This window comes from Ursus americanus, chromosome 2, assembly GCF_024610735.1.
Source record: "Ursus americanus isolate L20-20 chromosome 2, mUrsAme1.1.p, whole genome shotgun sequence".
Classification (NCBI taxonomy): Eukaryota; Metazoa; Chordata; class Mammalia; order Carnivora; family Ursidae; genus Ursus; species Ursus americanus.
Window position 1 is genome coordinate 76,734,639 of NC_142128.1, and position 19,045 is coordinate 76,753,683.

The following is a 19,045-nucleotide window of genomic DNA, read 5'->3' on the forward strand; positions in this document are numbered from 1 at the left end:
GTAAACTCTTTGGCAAGACTCTGAGATTCTAACACTGGATCTTGCCTCCCTCCCCCAGTGCTGACTTGGCTTTGGACACAGTGAATGCTTGTTCGGCCCTAAGAGCGAACTCCTCTGCATATGCTCTCTCCTCTTTCAAGAACACCCTTCTTACACCTCACCAAACTAACTCGCCTCATCTCCTCCAGGAGGCCTTCCTGTATTCTCTCGCTAGGCTAAGTACTCCCCGTTAGTAAGCCATAACACCCTGAACTGAGCCCTGGAACAGCACCTCTCACATTCTCCACCACTGTCATTTACCTGTGACCCCCACCAGACTGCAAGCTTTGAAGAGCTGTATTCTCATCCCCTAGCACCCCAGTCAGTAAGATCTCTTTAAAGAGGGAACAACCTTAAAGAGGTACCAAGAAAAGTTGGTGGAGAATTAGAAGAGAAGCAGGACTTGGGTTGGCTAGAATGGAGGCTGGGAGAGAACAGACAGTAGGGAAGCGTTGAGAAATGATGCAGGGTGGCTTGAGTCTAGTTTGCTCCCAGGACCTCCATGGTCCTTCACATGCTATGAGCACAAGTTTGGAAGAAGAATGATTTTAAAAATAAATAAAAATAAGAGGGAAAGATCTCAGCTGGATTCCCCTGGTGGGTAAGATGGGGGAGACAACAGCATTGCCAGCATGGGGACAGTGGCAACATCGGGAACATTACTGAGATGGGACCTCGGCCCCTGGCCACCACGGCAGGCCGTCAAAAGAGAAACACACCCATCAGCAGCACTTCCTGCCCCTAACGAGACACGGGGATAAAAACTATAGTGTGTCTGCTTGTGTCCTCTTGCGTTTGCCAAAATCAGATGTAGAAATGGCTCCAAAATAAAAGAGAGAAATGCCAAAGAAAAGAGTCTGAAATGTGAGGGAAGTATAATGCACGATCATTTTGCTGTCTGTCACAGTAACAGACTAACAACTTGTGCTAAACGTTGTCAGTTTTTACCCAGGAGACAGCACAGGCCGGAAGCCAGTCTGCGCACCAGTGTCTCAGCTCCTGTCTGCTCTCCATGTCCAAGAGACCCAGAGGAGGAGGAAATCCCAGACAAGGCCTCAACTGATCAGGCTTGAATAAGCAATGGCTTTCAGTAATTTTTTTTAATTGCTATTACTGAAAAGATTATGGTACATCCACTCAACAGAATATTGCTAAGCAATGAAAAGAAATGAGCTATCAAGCCATGAAAAGACACGGAGGAGCCTTAAATACATATCACCAAGTGAAAGCAGCCAACCTGGAAAGGCTACAGATTGTATGATTCCAACTATATGACATTCTCGAAAAGGCAAAATTACAGAGACAGTAAAAAGATCAGTGGTCGCCAGGGGTTGGGGAGGAGGGTGGGATGAACAGGTGGAGCACAGAGATGTTTAGAGCAGTGGAACATTATGTATGACACTTAATGATGGAGCTCTGTCATTAACAATTTGCAAAAACCCTTACGATGTATTCTACAGAGTGAGTCCTAACGTTCACGATGAACTTAAGCTAATAAGAATGTATCAGTATTGCTGTCATCAATGTACCGCACTAATGCAAGATGTCCATGATAGGGAAACTGTGGTCTTTGTGCTCTTTGTTCCATTTTTCTATGAACCTAGAATTGCTCTGAATAATTCTTAATGTTAAGTGCTACTACAAACCATGGACATGGCCTCTATGGCTGGGACTCTATAGGGAAGCAAATTCCAGGTCACCTTGTGACTTTCAGCTGACAGCAGAGGAGTCACCTGTGTCCATCCACCTAAATCAAAACTACAGATTAGGACTGACAACCACCAATTAACGGGATGAGCAACCCGCGGGGGTCCAATTTGCTTTCGGCATCAGGGAAAGCCTGGAAGAGCCAGGAACAGTGAACCTAGGAGAAAGTAGAGGGGAGCCCATCTGCCAAGGAGAGAGAAGTGGGGGCGGTGGGGGGGGGGGAGTCACTTCTGACCTTCACACTCACTGTCCTGCCCTGTACACACAGACCAGCAACCTTCGTGGAGGCTTACCCACGCCGGCCACTCAAACTTCTCACCTGTCGGCCATGTAAGAGGAGAGCGGAAGTGACCGTGCCAGGGAACAATTCAGAAAGGGGGACTCGGGAACTAAAACGCACAGCTTGGTTCACTCTGGCTCGAGATTCTGTGATGAGGCAGCATGACCTGCCTGGAGAGAAAGTCAGGCTGAGAATCAGAAGCTTGAAGCCCAGCTTCGTTGCCTGGACAGCCGGGCCCTTTCCCCTCAGCAGCAACGCTGGGATAATAGTCGCCCAGGGTCCTCAAGGTTGGAGCTGGGATGGACCCCTCTTGCAGGTGAGGCAAACAAAGTCCAGGGAGCTGAAACGCTTGCACAAGTTTGCACAGCTGGCTGGCGGAGGGACTTGCCACAGAAGAATTAGAATAAAGAACCTCTGTGTGAAGTGTTTTAGAAAGTTTAACGCCCTAGCTAAAGGGAAGCCGTTGTCAATACTCTTCATCTTTCCACTCCTTGCTCCTGTTCTGCTCTACGGGGAGCATCTCCTGTGAGAGCAGGCTCTTGGCAAGGGTCAGCTGTGTCAACACCACCAGCTGCTGTCCAAGGTCACATACAGAGCCAGGGATGGAAGGCGCCAGAACTGTGACCTGGGAGGTAGCCTGATTGGCTCCATTCACCTCCGGGCACTTCCACACTCCAATGGCAGGAGGCAAGAAGGCTTCCTGGGGAAAGGGAATATGTTTTGTGAATAATAATTCCATCTTTAATCCATGAAGCACCCGGCCAGTAATCCGCTAAGCGCTTGAGAAAGACTCATCTGGCTTTTGCTTCAGCAGACCTATGGCAAGCTTCAGTTCACCCGGTTTCCAGACCTTTTGTCCTCTCACCAGCTTAACTAATGTGCAAACATATTCCCAAACAGCCTCCAAAACAGATTATGACCAACAGACTGGAGAATGACGCAAATGTGGGCCATCTACATAAGTGAAACAAGTTGAGTCCAAAGGGATCGTTTGTGTGGCTTAAATCACGGAGGTGGGCGACATCCACAGGACTGAATTCACAATTGCTGGCATTAGCAATTTAACCCGGTTCTTTCTTGACCCAAGCCTTGGGTGGATCTAGTCCTTTCACTTCAAGAGCCCCCACCCCACACCCACACCCCAGCCCCCGCTCCCGACACACACACAGATGGCAAAGCCACCACCGCACATTCCTCTCTTCTTTGGTGGTCTCCACTAGGACACAAATCCATTGGGATAATTAGGAGGACACCCGAGAGGATTCAGCTCCATGTATTTTTTTATGAAAAATGAGTCAATAATTTTTTTTCTTCCCCACACTCTCCCAAAGAAAGGGACTAGAGCAGAGGGAGTTGCAATCTTAGATGAGCAACTCTGCAACAGAGCATGGCCAAGGAGACAGCAGGCAGTGGATGGGAAACAATTCATCGGAATTCTCTCACCCAGCCATACCCAGGATCAACAACTGGGGCACCCTTCATGGCCTCTCCAACCTCCTCTAAGCCCCACCAACCTTCCATTCCCACTAATTTAATGGTGCCTTTCAACAAAGGCCTATGCCTGGAAAACCATGCGGGGTCTGTCCCTCCGTGAGCGTGCTAAACTGCCTATCTCATTACCAACATGGCTGCTCTGGGGGAAGTGCAGAGCCCCACCTCCTGTACACAGTGCCCAACGTCCCACTACCAGGCCAAGGGCTTTGCCACAGACTTTGGAAGCTTCTTGGTCAGTTTTGACTCAACTGTGTCCGTCAGCGTTTTGTCCCTATGTTATCCACTCTGTCACCATGAAGAATAGAGAGGAGTCAAAAGGGGACTCATTATCGCCGTAGCCATATGATTTGCTGTGTCATCTTGAGTGAGTCACATCCCCCCTGTGTCTGTTGCCTTATTTGTGAGCTAAGAGGGTTGAACTGGATGACCTTCATGGTCCTCCTGGGCTCTGAACCCTCATCCCATCCCACCATCCTCCCACCCCCACTACAGGTAGGAGCTCAAAGTGCTAGGCTTCTTGTTTTTATCATTAACTCCTGGAGGTAAGACGAACGCAGATGAGATTTTAGAACTCACCAAACTCACTTTGCAGCTAGCAGGGAACTCAAATAATCTACTGCCCAAATGCCATGCCTTCAGGCAGGAAAGGTAGCATGATCCCCAAGGTGTAGATAAGAAAACTGATCCACAGAGGCTAAATGGCATGCACAAAGTCCCAGCTGTCCTAACAGGTGATACCAAGAGGGCCAGAAGCCAAATCTTCAGTTTCCTGGCACTGACTGCCCGACATCACAATAAATGTTACAAAAAGGCATTGTTTTAGGTGTCAGCCAAAGCCTGAAAAGAAATTACTAAACGTAAAATCAAGTCTTTATGGAAGCAAATCATAACAACAGTCCCCTAATACTCATATTATTTATGACCAAGAGATGGTAATGAGAGCTTTGATGCTAAACGCCTTCCAACTAAAAAGCTACGGATAACTGGCATTTTTCCTATCTGCCAACCTATTTCATGACTGTGGAAATCAGAAACCACACCAGGGGTACTCACAATTGATAGCAAAGGACTTCCAACGTGACATACACAGTGCTTGAGGGGAGGCTCTCTGTTTTGCTAAGGGACAAGGTAATCTTGACACATTTACAAATGTGTTTATGGCTCTGCCAATGTTTAACAAGAACCTGTGGAAGCCGGAAAACTGTTCTATTTATCTGCAAATTTTCAATGCTATTGCTCTAAATAGCAAATGGTTTATTTTAAAAACCCGAGAGGTTTTTTTTAAGTTAAATTTCATTTCCCATATGTGTATAAGAAGCTTTTTTAGGTTGAAATAATTCCGTTGAGTTATCTAAGCCAAAATGATATTTTCCTCACCAACTAACATAAAATCTTCTACAAATGGGCTCACAGAGAAAAATATCATTCCCAATGTGTACTCAGATTCACACTAAAGAATCCCAACATTCACTTTAGGGATGTTTTGTTCTTGTAAGCGATCAGTCTCACTCATTCAATCCCCCTACAAAATCCACACAAGCCACCCAGAGCATTATTCCCTGCGATTTCAAAGTAAATTAAAACACACCACATAGATAAAAGCAGGGGTTGTTCTGAGTTTAGAGCATCTGAACATCAGCTCCTCTTCTCTGGAGAGGGAAGTGGTAGGTAGCTGGGTTCTCACTGAGGAAGGGGCTGGAGTCCTCACCTACTACTGATACTGATCTGAAGGCTGGGAGGCATCATTACGTCACCAGCAAGTCACAGAGTCACTGGCCAGATCTTGTCTTGGCAGGGAGCTGGCTGTTCCTTCCAATTATCTCAAGGCTAGTCCCACTAGCTCTCTAGCCCTGACAGTGAATCTTGCCTCAACTCAACTTCCAGATGGCTTCCTGAATTACCCACCCAGTTAACACCTAGCCAGACCGAGACTTCTGGGACCCTCTGTAATCCAAGACAGTGAGGGCCCACTGCTCTATGAGGCTGAAGATTTACCAGACAAACTACCTTATCTTCATCCTTTTGGAGCATCAACTAGGCAGTAGGAAGAAGGAAGAACAACTCCGATAGAACATTTAAGAATAAGAATAAGAATCTGACATTTTCCTCTGTGATGACTTGACATCCTCACTTTTTCAAAGGAGAAAATCACTTGAACCAGGCCAGTGGTCCCTTCCTTAGGCAACATGTCGCAGGCATCTGTTCACTGACCATTTGAGCATGTCCTAATTCCAACACACTTACGGAGCATTTGTCTCCTTTTCATTCCTTCCACTGATGGGAAGACTAACAATCCAAAGCAGCGTAATCCAGCAATGGTACTACCCCTCCTAGTCACAGGGCCGGACTTGACCATAGCCTGACTACCTCAGCAAATGTACGCAAGGGAGAGTATGGACCACTGAATGCCAGTGGTCACTGCCAAAACTCATTTTAGCAAAGAAACAACTACTTTTTCCAACACTTACCAAAAAAAAAAAAAAAAATAGCAAGCAAACTTGGGGGGAAAATAGCATCCCTGTTGCCAGGAGTTCATTAGTTATGAAACAGCCAAAGGTCAGCAGCAGATGATAGAAAAATCCCCATAATTAGAACAATTAATAGGGAGACATTCAGCCATTGCATACCAAGTGAAAGATTCACCAAATGCAGAGGCAATGCATGCCTGCTTCTGCAGCCCCACCACCCCTGAGCCAGTGGCTTGCACTCCACGCGAAATAAGAGGGAAGCCTCTGGTCTCTTCCACATCCATTCACAGACATGCAGGGCCTCCAATCCTCCAAAGGACGAAAACAGCAGGCGAGACTATCCATCAAGCATGCTCCCTCCGTTCCAGACATCAGCCATGCCAGTTCCCACCCACGGAATTACTCTTCTTTTGACCACCCACATTTATTCAGCTTTCAAGACATGACAACAAGGTCTGAGATTTGAGGCATGTACCTGACTCTCTCTCCCCTCCAGGGGTGGTGGGATCTGATCAGCAAAACCAATCTTCCCTGGATCACCCATAAAGGCACTAACCTCATCCACGTTCTCAAAAGCGTTGATGACATCATATGGCAAACAGGACAGAAGGTCAATCACAAACCACGTCTTCAGGTAGTTCATGCGGATGAGTTTGGGGTCAGAGATCACCTCCCCAGCTGGTCCAACAAAGGTAGTATGAAAATTCAGCACAATGTCCACCAAAAAGATAACATCCACGATGCTATCCACAACCAGCCAGGCCACGTTGTTCTGCCTGGTCTTAAAGGAGACGTTGTAAGGGACCAGGATGGCTGTGTAGAAGGTTAAGATCAAGATGATCCAATCCCACGTGGTCTTAAAAACACAGTAATGTAGGATAATGTGAGGGGGAGTCTTCGGTGCCTCTTGCTTGTACTGAGGAAGAATGTCTGAGCCCAGCTGCAGAACCTGTAGAAAAACACGGTCAAGAGAGAACTAAGTTAGGATTCCATCGCGAGCGTCTAACCAGTCAGCATCCGCCACTGGCCAACGAATGCTCATGACACTCCAAATGGATCATTAGGAGCAAGAACAGGTACTAGAGGAGTGTAGGAGAATGGAAATGAACATTATAATATAAAGAATCGGAAGGAAACAATGACAAACCATTATTTGGCTTATTGTGAGCCAAGGATTGTACTAAGTACTTCACCTACACGTTTTATCTCACTTAATTCTAAATACAACCTTGTACTGTTAGCCAATTATTATTCTATGCAACAAGGGAGAAACTGAGGCCCCAGAGAATTAAGCAACTTTACTCAACAAATATTTACTGTTCTGTGGCAGGAACTGTTCTAGACGCTGGATGTACAGCAATGAAGGAAACAGCATGATGCCTGCTCTTGTGGAGCTCGGTCTAGGAGACGAATCCAGATAATTTCAAATTATGGTAAGAGCTAACTAAGAGGCAAGGGTGGGGACCTGGCGACTAGCTAGAATGTGACATGAGGAGCAGGGGAGGGACAGCGTTTGAACTGAAACCTGAATGAATGACAACCAGAAACCAGCCTTTCAAACTTGTTCAGAAAATTATCCGAGGCAGAGAGCAGAACCGGCAACGGCCCCAGGGTGGGACAAGCTTGATGTGCTCAGGCAGAGAGAGAAGTCTGGCATGACTGAAGCCCACTGGATGGGGGGAAAGGGACGCCAGATGAGCTCAGAAAAGTGGAAACCAGACCACCCAGGACCTAGTGGACCACGAGGAGGGTTAGACTTCATTCTCAGTATGTCTGAGCGTAACCAGAGGGGTTTAACAAAAGAATATTAATCTGGTGCATGTTTTTAAAAGATTACCCTGGCTGCTGTGTAGATAATGAATTGAGGCAAAGGATTAGAAGGAAGAACAGAATCAGGGACCTTACTCTAACAACCTGGGAAAGAGATGAGGGAATGAGGAAAAGTAGTCCAATTTTTTAATGTATTTTTGAAGTAAAACCAGCTGATGACTTGCTCATGCCCAGAAAGTAAAGCAAAGGGAGCAATGAAAGGTGCCCATGACTTTATCCCCAAACCCAGCATGGTGGCTGGCCCAGAGTCAGCACCACAGGATGGTTTTTAAGTGGACGACTGAATGTCAAGGTCATACAGCTAGCAAAAGATGGAACCAGATCCCCAACTAGGTCTAGCTGGATTAGAAACACATGCCATTCCACGTCGAGGTTACACTTCCCTAAGGAAGGGGCTTTTAAGGAAGCTGACTCATGAAGGATGAAGTCCAGAGAAGCTTGGCTCCAAGAAAATATCACAGATGGGTTTCGCCCTCAGTAGTCAAAAGCAAAAAGCCACACTTTCAGAGGCCAGGCCAAGCTGGAAGCGATCCTCACCCCCAATCCCGAGCTACTCCTCTGGGCCACTTACAGGTTCTTATAAATCTCTGGGTGAAACTTCCTCTTCTGTCCTGGGAACTTATTTTTTCCTCTAGAGGATAAAGACCCCTTAGTGAATATAAAATAATCTGAATATCCCTGTCTCCTCTATGGTTGACCCCAGGCCTTAAAAGGTGAGTAAAAGAAAGCCAGATCCACAGAGTGCCCAATGTGCATCTTCGTGTATGGGAACTGTTTCCACCCCTTCCACCAATGCACAGAGCTCTTCTAGGCTTGGGATTTTAAGTTCTCTCCCCATGAAAAGAAATTTATACAAGTGTGATTAAAGAAGCTTGGGCCCTGAGATCTCAAGGCAGTAAACTAAATGGGACTTCCACTTCCAGAAAGATCAAAGTAGACACACTTTTCTCTATTCCTCCTCTAAGTACAACTAAATGCCTTGGACCCTGCGTATAACACAAACTTAAGACTCTGAAAGGTGGAGAGAAAAAAGCACACTGCCTCGGAATAACAGTGAGGGGTTCTCTGGGCGTTCTTTGTGCCTCAGACATTCCCAGACTTAGAGCTGAAGAAGCCAGGCACCTGGAAAGACCCATGGGTACAGACCCAAAAAGTCCCAACAAAAGCCCACTCTCTGTAGCAAAGGGACTGGGAAAAGGGCAGCCTAAAAAGACAGAAAACTTTTAGGTAATAACCACTCAAACACAGCTAAGCAGCACAGTAAAAGCCTTGGCCCCATTCCCACCCAGGCCAGCAAAGGCTACTAGGAAGCTAGGTTTCCCCCATCTCAAGGCTGCAATAAAGCACCCAACCTCCTTCTCCTCCTCCTTCTCCCTACAGGGCTAGTGCTGGAAAAGGCCCAGTGAGGAGCCTGGACTTCCATGTCCACCCAGCAGTCATGAAGCCAAGTCTGCCCATAAGGCAGGGAGGGACCAGTGTAAGCTCAACAGGCCACTGGAACTCTCACGCTCACCCAAAGATAACAAGGAGCGCCCCTCAGGTGTCAGCAGAGGCTGAGTTAAAAACCTGGACTTCTACCCCAACGTGGAGGAATGAGGGGATGCCTACCCCTTCCTCTGCCAGGCCCAGATCAAAGGAAGGCACTTAAAACAAAAGGTTTAAAGGAGATCCAGGGTCTCATTACTTAATATCCAAAATGTCCAAGTTTCTAGCAAAAATTGCTTGTTACGGGGCACCTGGGTGGCACAGCGGTTAAGCGTCTGCCTTTGGCTCAGGGCATGATCCCAGCATTCCGGGATCAAGCCCCACATCAGGCTCCTCCACTATGAGCCTGCTTCTTCCTCTCCCACTCCCCCTGCTTGTGTTCCCTCTCTCGCTGGCTGTCTCTCTCTGTCGAATAAATAAATAAAATCTTTTAAAAAAAATTTTTTTTAAAAATTGCGCGTTACACCAAGAATCAGGTAAATCTCGAATGAAAAACAATTAATAGATACCAACACCAGGATGACAGCGATGTCAGAAATATCTGATGAAGATTTTTAAACAGCCATCCTAAAAAGGCTTGAACAGGCAATTACGGATATGCTTGAAACAAATGGATAAAAAATAGTCTCAGAAATAGCCAAGAAGTAGAAAGTCTCAGCAAAGGAAGAGAAAATATAAAGATGACCCAAATGTAAATTTTAGAACCAAAAATACAATAACCAATTTAAGCATTTCAGTGGATAGGTTCAACAGCAGAATGGAGGGGACAGAGGAAACAGTAGAAATTACCCCGGCTGAACAACAGAGACAGAAAGGCATCTTACATCATGATAAAAGGGTCAATTCACCAAGACCTAGAAACCCTGACGTGTATACCAGAGAGCTCTAAATACAAGCAAAGCAAAAACCGGTAGAACTGAGGAGCAGACAAATCCACACTATCCTCTCTCAACCTCTGCTAGAACAACCAGACGGAAAATGAGCAAGGATATAGCAGCACTCAACAACATCCTCAACCAACAGGATTTAGTCAACATTTATAAAACACTTCCACCCACCAAGAGCAGAATGCTCTATTAGGAGGATGAAGTGACAAACTATGACTTGGAGAAGATATCTGCAAACCACATATCCCACAAAGAAAGAGTATCTAGAATATATAACTCACAATATATAATCTCCAAACTCAACAATAAAAAAAAAAAAAGACAATACAATCGGAAAATGAGGAAAAGACACGAAGGGTCATTTCACAAAGGAGCATATACAGAAGACACATAAGCCTGTGAAAAGATGTGCACTATCATCGGTCCTTAGGGAAATACACATGAAAATGACCATGAGATATCACTACACACCTATCAGAATGGCTACAAGACAAAATAGTGACAATACCAAATGCTCATGGCAATGCAGACCAACTAGAGCGCTCACATGTTGTTAGCGGAGATACAAGATGGTACAGCCACTCCAGGGAAGAATTCTGCAGTTCGACAACCAAGTATGCAACTACCCCCTGACCCAGCAGTTACACTCCTGGGCATTTATCCCAGAAAAATGGAAACTCACATTCACACAAAAACCTGTACGTGACCGTGGACAGAGCTTTACTCGTAAGAGCCAAAAACTGGAAATAACCCAGATATCCTTCAACAGGTAGACAGTGACACACACTGTGGTATATCCACATGATGGAAAATACTCGCAATAAAAAGTACAGACTAACGATACATGCAGCAAGCTGGATAAATCTCCAGAGACCGATCAACAATCCCCATAGATAATGTACTGCATGATTCTATTCACACAAGACCCTTGAAATGACAAAATGGTACAAATAGAGAACAAATTAGTGGTTGCCAAGGGCTTAAGGAGGGGGTGAAGGCTGGAAGGAGGGAACTGTAGCTATCCGAAGGCAACATGAGATATTCCTGTGATGATGAATTATTCCGTATCTTGCCCATCTTGTACCAATGTCAGTATCTTGGGGGGGATATTGTACTATAGTTTTGCAGAAAGCTACCACCAGGGGAAACTGAGTAGAGCCCATGGAATCTCTATGGATTATTTCTTCCATGTGAATCTACAGTCATCTCAACAAGAAGTTTAATTTTTTTTAATTTTTATTTTTTATTATGTTATGTTAGTCATCATTAGTTTTCATGATTCCATGACTCATTGAAAAAAAAAGTTTAATCTTTAAAAGTCAAAGAATATAGATGAATTATAAGCCTTGTAAGGAAAGGGTCGTGGGCATTCAGCTAAGGGAAAGGCAGAGGAAAGGGAGCTGAGTTACTTAGGGGTTTATTGTATGTTTGCAAGACTATTCAGCCAGAACTCAAAAGAACCCACAGGTAAGCAGCCACCTGCTGACCGCACACCAAAGTCACCTGGAGCTCCATGATTCTCCGAAACAAGCCGCAGGATGAAATGCCTTTTTAGAGAAAAATGGCTGCTCCTGTGACAGTTTAGTATAATCCATAATTGTTTCTAAGTGGATTCCCATGCCTTCCAAGGACACTATTAAGACCTGCTTGAATGAAGCTTGAGTCAATGGTGTCTTCATAGCTCCCCCAAACTGCCAGGTTGACCACAGACTCCCCACCACCACCACCCCACTGCTATTCCCACATCAGGGATTCAAAGGGGATTGACAGAGGTGTGAAGCTAAACAGAGAGGGTTGCTGGGGACTTGTATTCACTTCTCCCCTTCCATCTCTGAGATGCAGCCTTTTATACTGAAACCAGAGGGTACCTGCATTCTGGGAGTAGACTTGGATGCTAGGATATTTGATCAGAATAAATGTGACATGTAGTCCTTCCAAATCTTTATGTTAAAGGCTACAAATGGGGGCACCTGGGTGGTTCAGTGGGTCAAGCATCTGTCTTCATCTCAGGTCATGATCTCCGGGTCCTGGGATAGAGCCCTGTATTAGACTTCCCTGCTCAGTGGGGAGTCTGCTTCTCCCTCTCCCTCTGCCCCTCCTTCCTGCTCGTTCTCTCTCTTTCTCTCTAATAAATAAATTTTTAAAAATCTTTTTTAAAAGGGCTACAAATGATTCCTAGAAAGCCAAGTTTTGTGGTTTGACTTGAGATCCTCTGTTAACTCTTCAGCAATTACCTATAGCAATTAGAAGGCAGAAATAACCACGTAGTTCTTCATTACAGACAGTCAATATTCTTTGGAGAAATTTCCTGATCAAAAGAACATTTTGCATCGACTCCAACAGTCTTTTCAGAGTACAGTGGCAGATGACTAATTATGCATGTTGATCGCAAAGATTCCTGGGAGACTGACCTACCTGCCTTCTCAGAAGTCTGTGTGGGAATGGATTCAGACCTGGACACCACTCTGATGAGCTCCATGACTGTCATCCTCAGGAAAAAAACCTTCTCAGAGTCATTCAGAATATCATTATCTGGAAAGGGGTCAATGTCCTCCAAAGGGAGGAAGTCTCTGGGTACAGAGTCAAAAGAGATGGGAAGCCAAACTTGCATCCAGCCATAAGGAATTTGCCTTATGTGAGATACTCAGTGACACCTCAGAAACTTTGCAGAGGAACAGCTTCACCAGACATGGAGACACAATGACCTGGTGCGGTGGTCCTGGGGGCCACAGCGGCCAGTCCTCTCCCCCACGTCTTTTCTGCACTTATCAGTGTGACACGTGTTTCTAGTCTCTTCCATTTGATTAGTCTCGTACAGTGGAAGCTTCCGAAGGCAGAGAGCTGGCAGCCCTTCCAAAATGCACTTCCAAGGGTGGGCTTGTGTCTGTCCTACATGCCCAATCAGACCGGGAGTCCCCCAAATGCAGATACGACTTCACCAAGCGTAATGTTGCTAGTTCACCCTCTTCCTGTCCCTCCCCCTACAACACCCAGTCCCAGGCTTTGCCCACAGGAAGTGCTCATTACAGGCCATTATGGATGACGCCAAAAAATGCTCATCTTGTAGACTAATTCTGGAAGGAAAATAGAGGAAGGGCTTTTCCCAACATGAAGAATAGGGACGTTGGTCTGATTGTCACATTTCTCTAGCGCTTTTACTTCCAAAGCCCTCTATTGTACTTTTGAATCCCCATAATCACCCTGTGAGGGAGTTCTACAGATGGGAAAACGGAGGCTCAGAGAGGCGAAGTGACTCAGCCTGAGTCATACTGGGCCTGAGTAAGCAGAGAGCGGGGAGCACAAGCCTGGCTGCCAGCTCCAAGCCTTCAAGTGTTTTCACTAATCTATTTGTACAGCCTGAAATACCTTTCACAGCACAGTGACATACGTCATCACATCTCACACAAACTCAGAAGATTGGGGAGACTAGTATTTTCCTTATTTTACAAATGGGGAAAGTAAGCTCAGAACGTAAACGGCTTGCTCAGTCCTACTGCAGATAACCAAACGGGATCTTAAGCCTGAGCCCAGTTCCCTAATTCCATGCTTTTCTTCTACTGCATGACTCTTGAAAAACTACTCTTCTCCATAAGACCTCTGCATGACGGCAACATGCCACCCTGTCATCTTATGAAGTCAGCTCCTGGTCAAAGGCAGCATCCCCCAGTGTGGACCTTCTCTAAGCCTTCCCAATGCAAGTTCCAAACCAGCCACACTGGCCAGAGCCCGTCTCCCTGAAATCACCACCCTAGTCCCCAAGCCACACTACCCAGATTAAGAAAGAAGCAGGACCAAACCACCTTACCCAGAAACGCTTCTGTGTCAAGAGACAGTCACCATGCAAGTGATTTCTGCTGAAGTTGGTCAGAGATGATAACATCTCACTCTAAGTTCTTAAGTGCTGCTCTCCACTACCTCACTCTTAGCTCATGTTTTCTCGTTGCGAATCATGGAAAAAAGAGAACCAGAGAAAGTCTCCTGATCTTCCAATGGTCAGTGTTTACAAATTGGCCTCCAGCCTTAGCCACCTACCTCCTTCTGGTTTCAACAGAGAAAGTGCCCACCTCCTGTCAAAGGCCAGTTCCTCCCATGTGCTCTAAACCTCATTCCTCTCCCCTACCTCAAGTGCTTTACATACCCACCCCCTGCCATGATGCCCTCTCTTTTCATTCCACCAACCTCTCCTTGGACACAGGATCATTCCATCAGCATCTTTACACATCAACCAACGCCCCTTTCTTGCTAAGCTCCTTCTGCTGTCCCCCTGTATAGCCAGACTTTCTGAAAAAGTAGTGTAAACACAGTGTCTCCACCTTCCTCCCTTGCCATCACACCCCATATGCCCTGACTACAGTCTCCTCTAGCTAATGAAATACTTTCCCAAGGTCACCAAGATCTCAATGTTGCTAAATCCAGTGGGCTCTCCCATCCTGATCTAACTCACTCTCTTGGCGGCTTTCTACAGATTTTTACACATCTTCCTGCTTGAAACACTTTCCTCACCACTCCTTCCTGCTGTAGGGCCACCCGCACTACAGCTCGGGTCCCCCTTCAGGAAACCCTTCAGAACTAACCCATCAGGGAGTTCTGTTGCTTCTACCACCAAAAGCACACAACTCAGGATCCACTCACTATTCTCAAACTTCCTTCTACAAGTCCACCCTATGCCCCATCCCTTCCCACTGGAGCATGGCGACAGCTTCCCAACGTTTCCCTGCTTCAACGCTGGCCCTGTGAGTCCCTGTCTATCTTTCCAACTCACCTAAGCCTTTTACCCTCACCAACCACTCCACCCCACTGCCTTTCTGCAAGAATGCTGAAGTGCTTTTCCTACCTTGGAGCAGCTCACATTGCACCTCCCCAGCACAGACAGGTTCTTCCCAACCTCTGAGTCTTGGTCTAAGTGCCATCTCCCCACAGAGGCCTTCTCTGACCACCCAGTCTGAAACAGACTCCCACCACTACCCTTCCTCTGTTACTTTCTATCACATCACCAGATTTGTTCCTTTCCTAGCATTTATCAGGAATCACAGTAATACCGTATCTATGTACTTGCTTACGAATGGCTCTCCCACTGGACTATCAGCTCCATGACAGCAGGAGGTTTGTCTTCTCGTTCCCCCACTGTCGGGCCTTACACAGTGCCCGGCACACAGTAAGTGCTGAACAAAAGCCACTTGAATACATGAATGGCTGAATGAATAAAATCAAAGAAGAGGCTATAAAAGAAGATCTAAATAATAATCTAATTCTTGCAAAAATACAGTATCAAGAATGTTCTTAGAACACTACAGTAACCATGATAAAGACAACAGAAAATATTATACCTTAAGACCTTATTCTAATTGCAAGTACAGTCATAAAGAAATAAAAATAAAAACCAAAGTCCACATCTACCACTTGATAGCATGAAAGTTTCCAGCAGATGCCCTTCCCTAGATATTACAGTATTGGTTATCATTGAGTGTCAACTATATGCCCTACCCTGAGCTAATAAGCCCTTTACATAGATGAACATGTTTAATACTCCTAATTCTATGAGGTTCATATTATTATCATCCCTATTTTACACTGAAGAAACTGAGGCTTGGGGAATTAAAGTAACTTGTCCAAGCCCAGAAAGGTTTTACGTAGCGCAGCCAGCGTGGCTAACCTTGTCAAGTTTAACGCCAAGATGCGTATTTTTAAACCCCTCTGCTCCCATGCCGTGTTCTGGCCTGAGCACTTTATGTGAAAAATACAACTTAATTCTTACAAAAACCGTGCAAGGTAGATGTTGGTTTTTATTTTATAAATAAGAGAAATGATTTCGGGGATGCTAAGTGCCCAAAACCACAAAGCTAATGAAGTGGTGGACCTGAGATTCAAACCCAAATCTGATTCAATAGCCCACAGTCCAAACTGGATTCGAATAGGATGCAAGCCACAGTGTGACTCTCATATGCAATTTGAATTTTCTAGCAGCCCCATAAAAAGAGGAAGGCACGTATTGCATGGTGCACTGGGTGTTATACGCAACTAATGAATCATCGAACTTTACATCGGAAACCGGGGATGTACTCTATGGTGACTAACATAATATAATAAAATATCATTAAAAAAAAAGAAGTAAAAGGAAACAGGTCAAATTAATTTTAATATTTTAACCCAATAATTTAACCCAATATATCCAAAAATGATGACTTTAAGATATAATCAATATATAAAGTTATTAGTGAGACATTTCACATTCCTTTTTTCATACTAGGTTTGAAACCCAGCATGTGTAACATAGTTTACTGTCTCTCCATTCAGATTAGTCACATCCCAATTGCTCAAGAGCCACATGAGGCTAGCTGTCACCATACTGGACCGCACAAGTCTAAACTAGGTCATTCTACTGAGCCATAGTAATGTCCTGAACGAACTTACACAAATGCAGACACTGTCTCTAAAGCAGATTTGGCATGGATGAACTAACAGCACATCAGACAACAAAAAATACATTCAAAATGTGAACCACAAACGTGTGTGCGCACGTAAAAACGTATGCAAGACAAGGAGGGAGGGAGACAAGGACATGTCAGAAAACAAAAGGGTGGTTGGGGAAATCATTAAGGAGGGGGGCTGCGAACACAGGAAGGCAATCAAGATACAGCTGTGGCAGACGGAACCCAGCAGAATCTCCACCTGATGGAGTTGATCTTGGCTCCACAGCTGATCAGCCAAGTCCCCGTGCCTCAGTTTCCTCAACTGAAAAATGAAGCTAATACCACTTACACCAGATAGATACTGTGAAGGTCAAATAAAAATACAAATGTAGATATATGTGTGTATCTGTATACACAAATCTATACATCTTTCTTGTAAATCGTTAAATAGTATCCAAACATGAGTATTTTTGTGCAAATGAAGAAAAAATTGTTTCAGATCTTTTCAAGTGTCTGTTGGCCATCTGTATGGGTTCTTTGGAAAAATATCTATGAGGTCCTCTGCCCATGTTTAATGGGATTACTTGGGAGGGGGGTTGGTGTTGACTTATATAATTTTTTAAATGTAGTTTGGATATTAACCCCTTATTGGATAGATCATTTGCAAACATCTTCTCCCATTCAAGAGATTCTGGATGACAACCAGGAAGGCTCCAGCAATCAGTTCAAGGAGTACATCCTACTTGCCTAAAGCTCTTGGCTTCCTCAAAGATCAGGGACCAAGAATGGCAGAACTGAATGGCCTGGGAAGAAAAGAAGACTGCTAAAAGTACATTTATTGGGGGGGGGAGACAAAATAAAATGGCCACACAGATCCCATCAATTCTGTGGATCCTTATAAAAGCAACCATGGACACTCAGACACTGAAAGCGGCGACCCACGAGGATCCGAGGATCCCATAGTTTAGAAGGGAAGAGACATGTGCAAGCAAACTACTAATACATAATATGAAAGTGGGAAGAGATGCATGGATGAAAGTACTGCAGGAGCAGAGGAAAAGAGGCAATGAACGGGCTTAAGGAGTCAGGAAAGGCTTCGATGCGAGGTGACTGTCAAGATCTCCCCAGAAGGATGGGCCACAGACAAAGCTCAGGCAGGGCATTTTCAGCGCACTGTGTGCACAAGGCTTGGAGTGTGAAGGAGGCAGAGTAAGAGCTCGGTGTGGGAGGAGCCTGGTGTGGCTCAGGCCCAGGAGTGGTTTGCCTTTGTTGTTGTCATTTTGTGTTTTGGGAGACGGGGGTCTACAGAAGACAAAATTGGAAAATGACACTAAATATAAAGGAAGGGGAGGGCAAGACTTGATGCGCCCCTTATGTAAACATAAGAATTTTAAGGAAGGGAAGTTCATCATCAATTGCTGTGTGCAAAGGTACTCAGGTATCCATGTGGCAGAAGGAACAGAAGAGGCAGGCCTGGAAATACAGGGAGGCCAGCTAGAGGGACCACAGACCTCCAGGAAAGAGAGGATGCGGGCTTCAACACGGGAGTAGCAATGGATGAGACCATGGGCAGACTCTACAGCCTTCCTGGGAGGCTGAAGACCTGGCCAATCTACCATGACCAGGATGGGTCCTGACAAGGGTCAGAGGAGCCAGCAGCCTCAAGACTGCTGGCTAACGGGGAGTACCAGCCGTCATCTCTCCCAGGATGGTATCAGCAGAAGGACCCAGAGTCAAACACAGGGAACGTCCTCTTTGAGAATGGCCCCGGGGTACTCAACACTTCACCCACCAAACTGGCCTCACCGATCATCTCGGGACACAGGTGGGAGCACCCGCAAACACCACCATCCCGTCATCCACCACGACTGCCTCGAACATCCTCCGCCTATGGGCAAAGAGAAACCCTGGTTCTCCGAACCCCTTACTCCAGGTGACCCCTCCCTCTTCCCAAGTACAGCTCCTGTTTCTGTTGAGAAACTACTTTGGTTTTCATGACTACAGAGTGAGAACAAACTAGTCCCCGCCAGAAAAAGCACATTCAAAGGAAAAGGGAGAGCAAGATGTTAACGAGGTTGAGAACGAAGCTCCGGCCACAAAATAAAAGCTGATTTGGGGTTTCAGACATCCCGAGCTAAACAATTGCTTAATTCCTGTCATAAACACCCTTCTCCATAAACCAGACAGGCACTATTTTTAGAACTTTTTCCATGATGCACTTGCTCTTTAATGGAAGAGATAAAGGCAGTGAGAAGCAATTAGAAGTAGGAACCCATATACTTTATGTCACAGTCGAGTACCAACCCACATGACACCTTCACAATTATAAGCACGTATTGAAATGTAATAGGGTCACGATCTCGGTTTCTTCTTATTTTGCCAAGAAATTCTTTTAACTTTTTACTTTGAAATCCTCAGCTATACTTCTCTAAATCCAAGTGTTGA

The 19,045-nt window shown here is 45.5% G+C and overlaps 1 protein-coding gene across 1 annotated transcript in view; it reads right to left on the minus strand.

The window, feature by feature from the left end:
* The window catches only part of KCNH1 (potassium voltage-gated channel subfamily H member 1), a 337,006-nt gene that overhangs the window by 276,115 nt on the left and 41,846 nt on the right, over positions 1–19,045 (minus strand). The window contains exon 6 of the mRNA XM_087866022.1: positions 6,464–6,937. Coding sequence (XP_087722148.1) covers positions 6,464–6,937 — 474 coding nt within the window. The remainder of the gene's footprint in view (positions 1–6,463; positions 6,938–19,045) is intronic.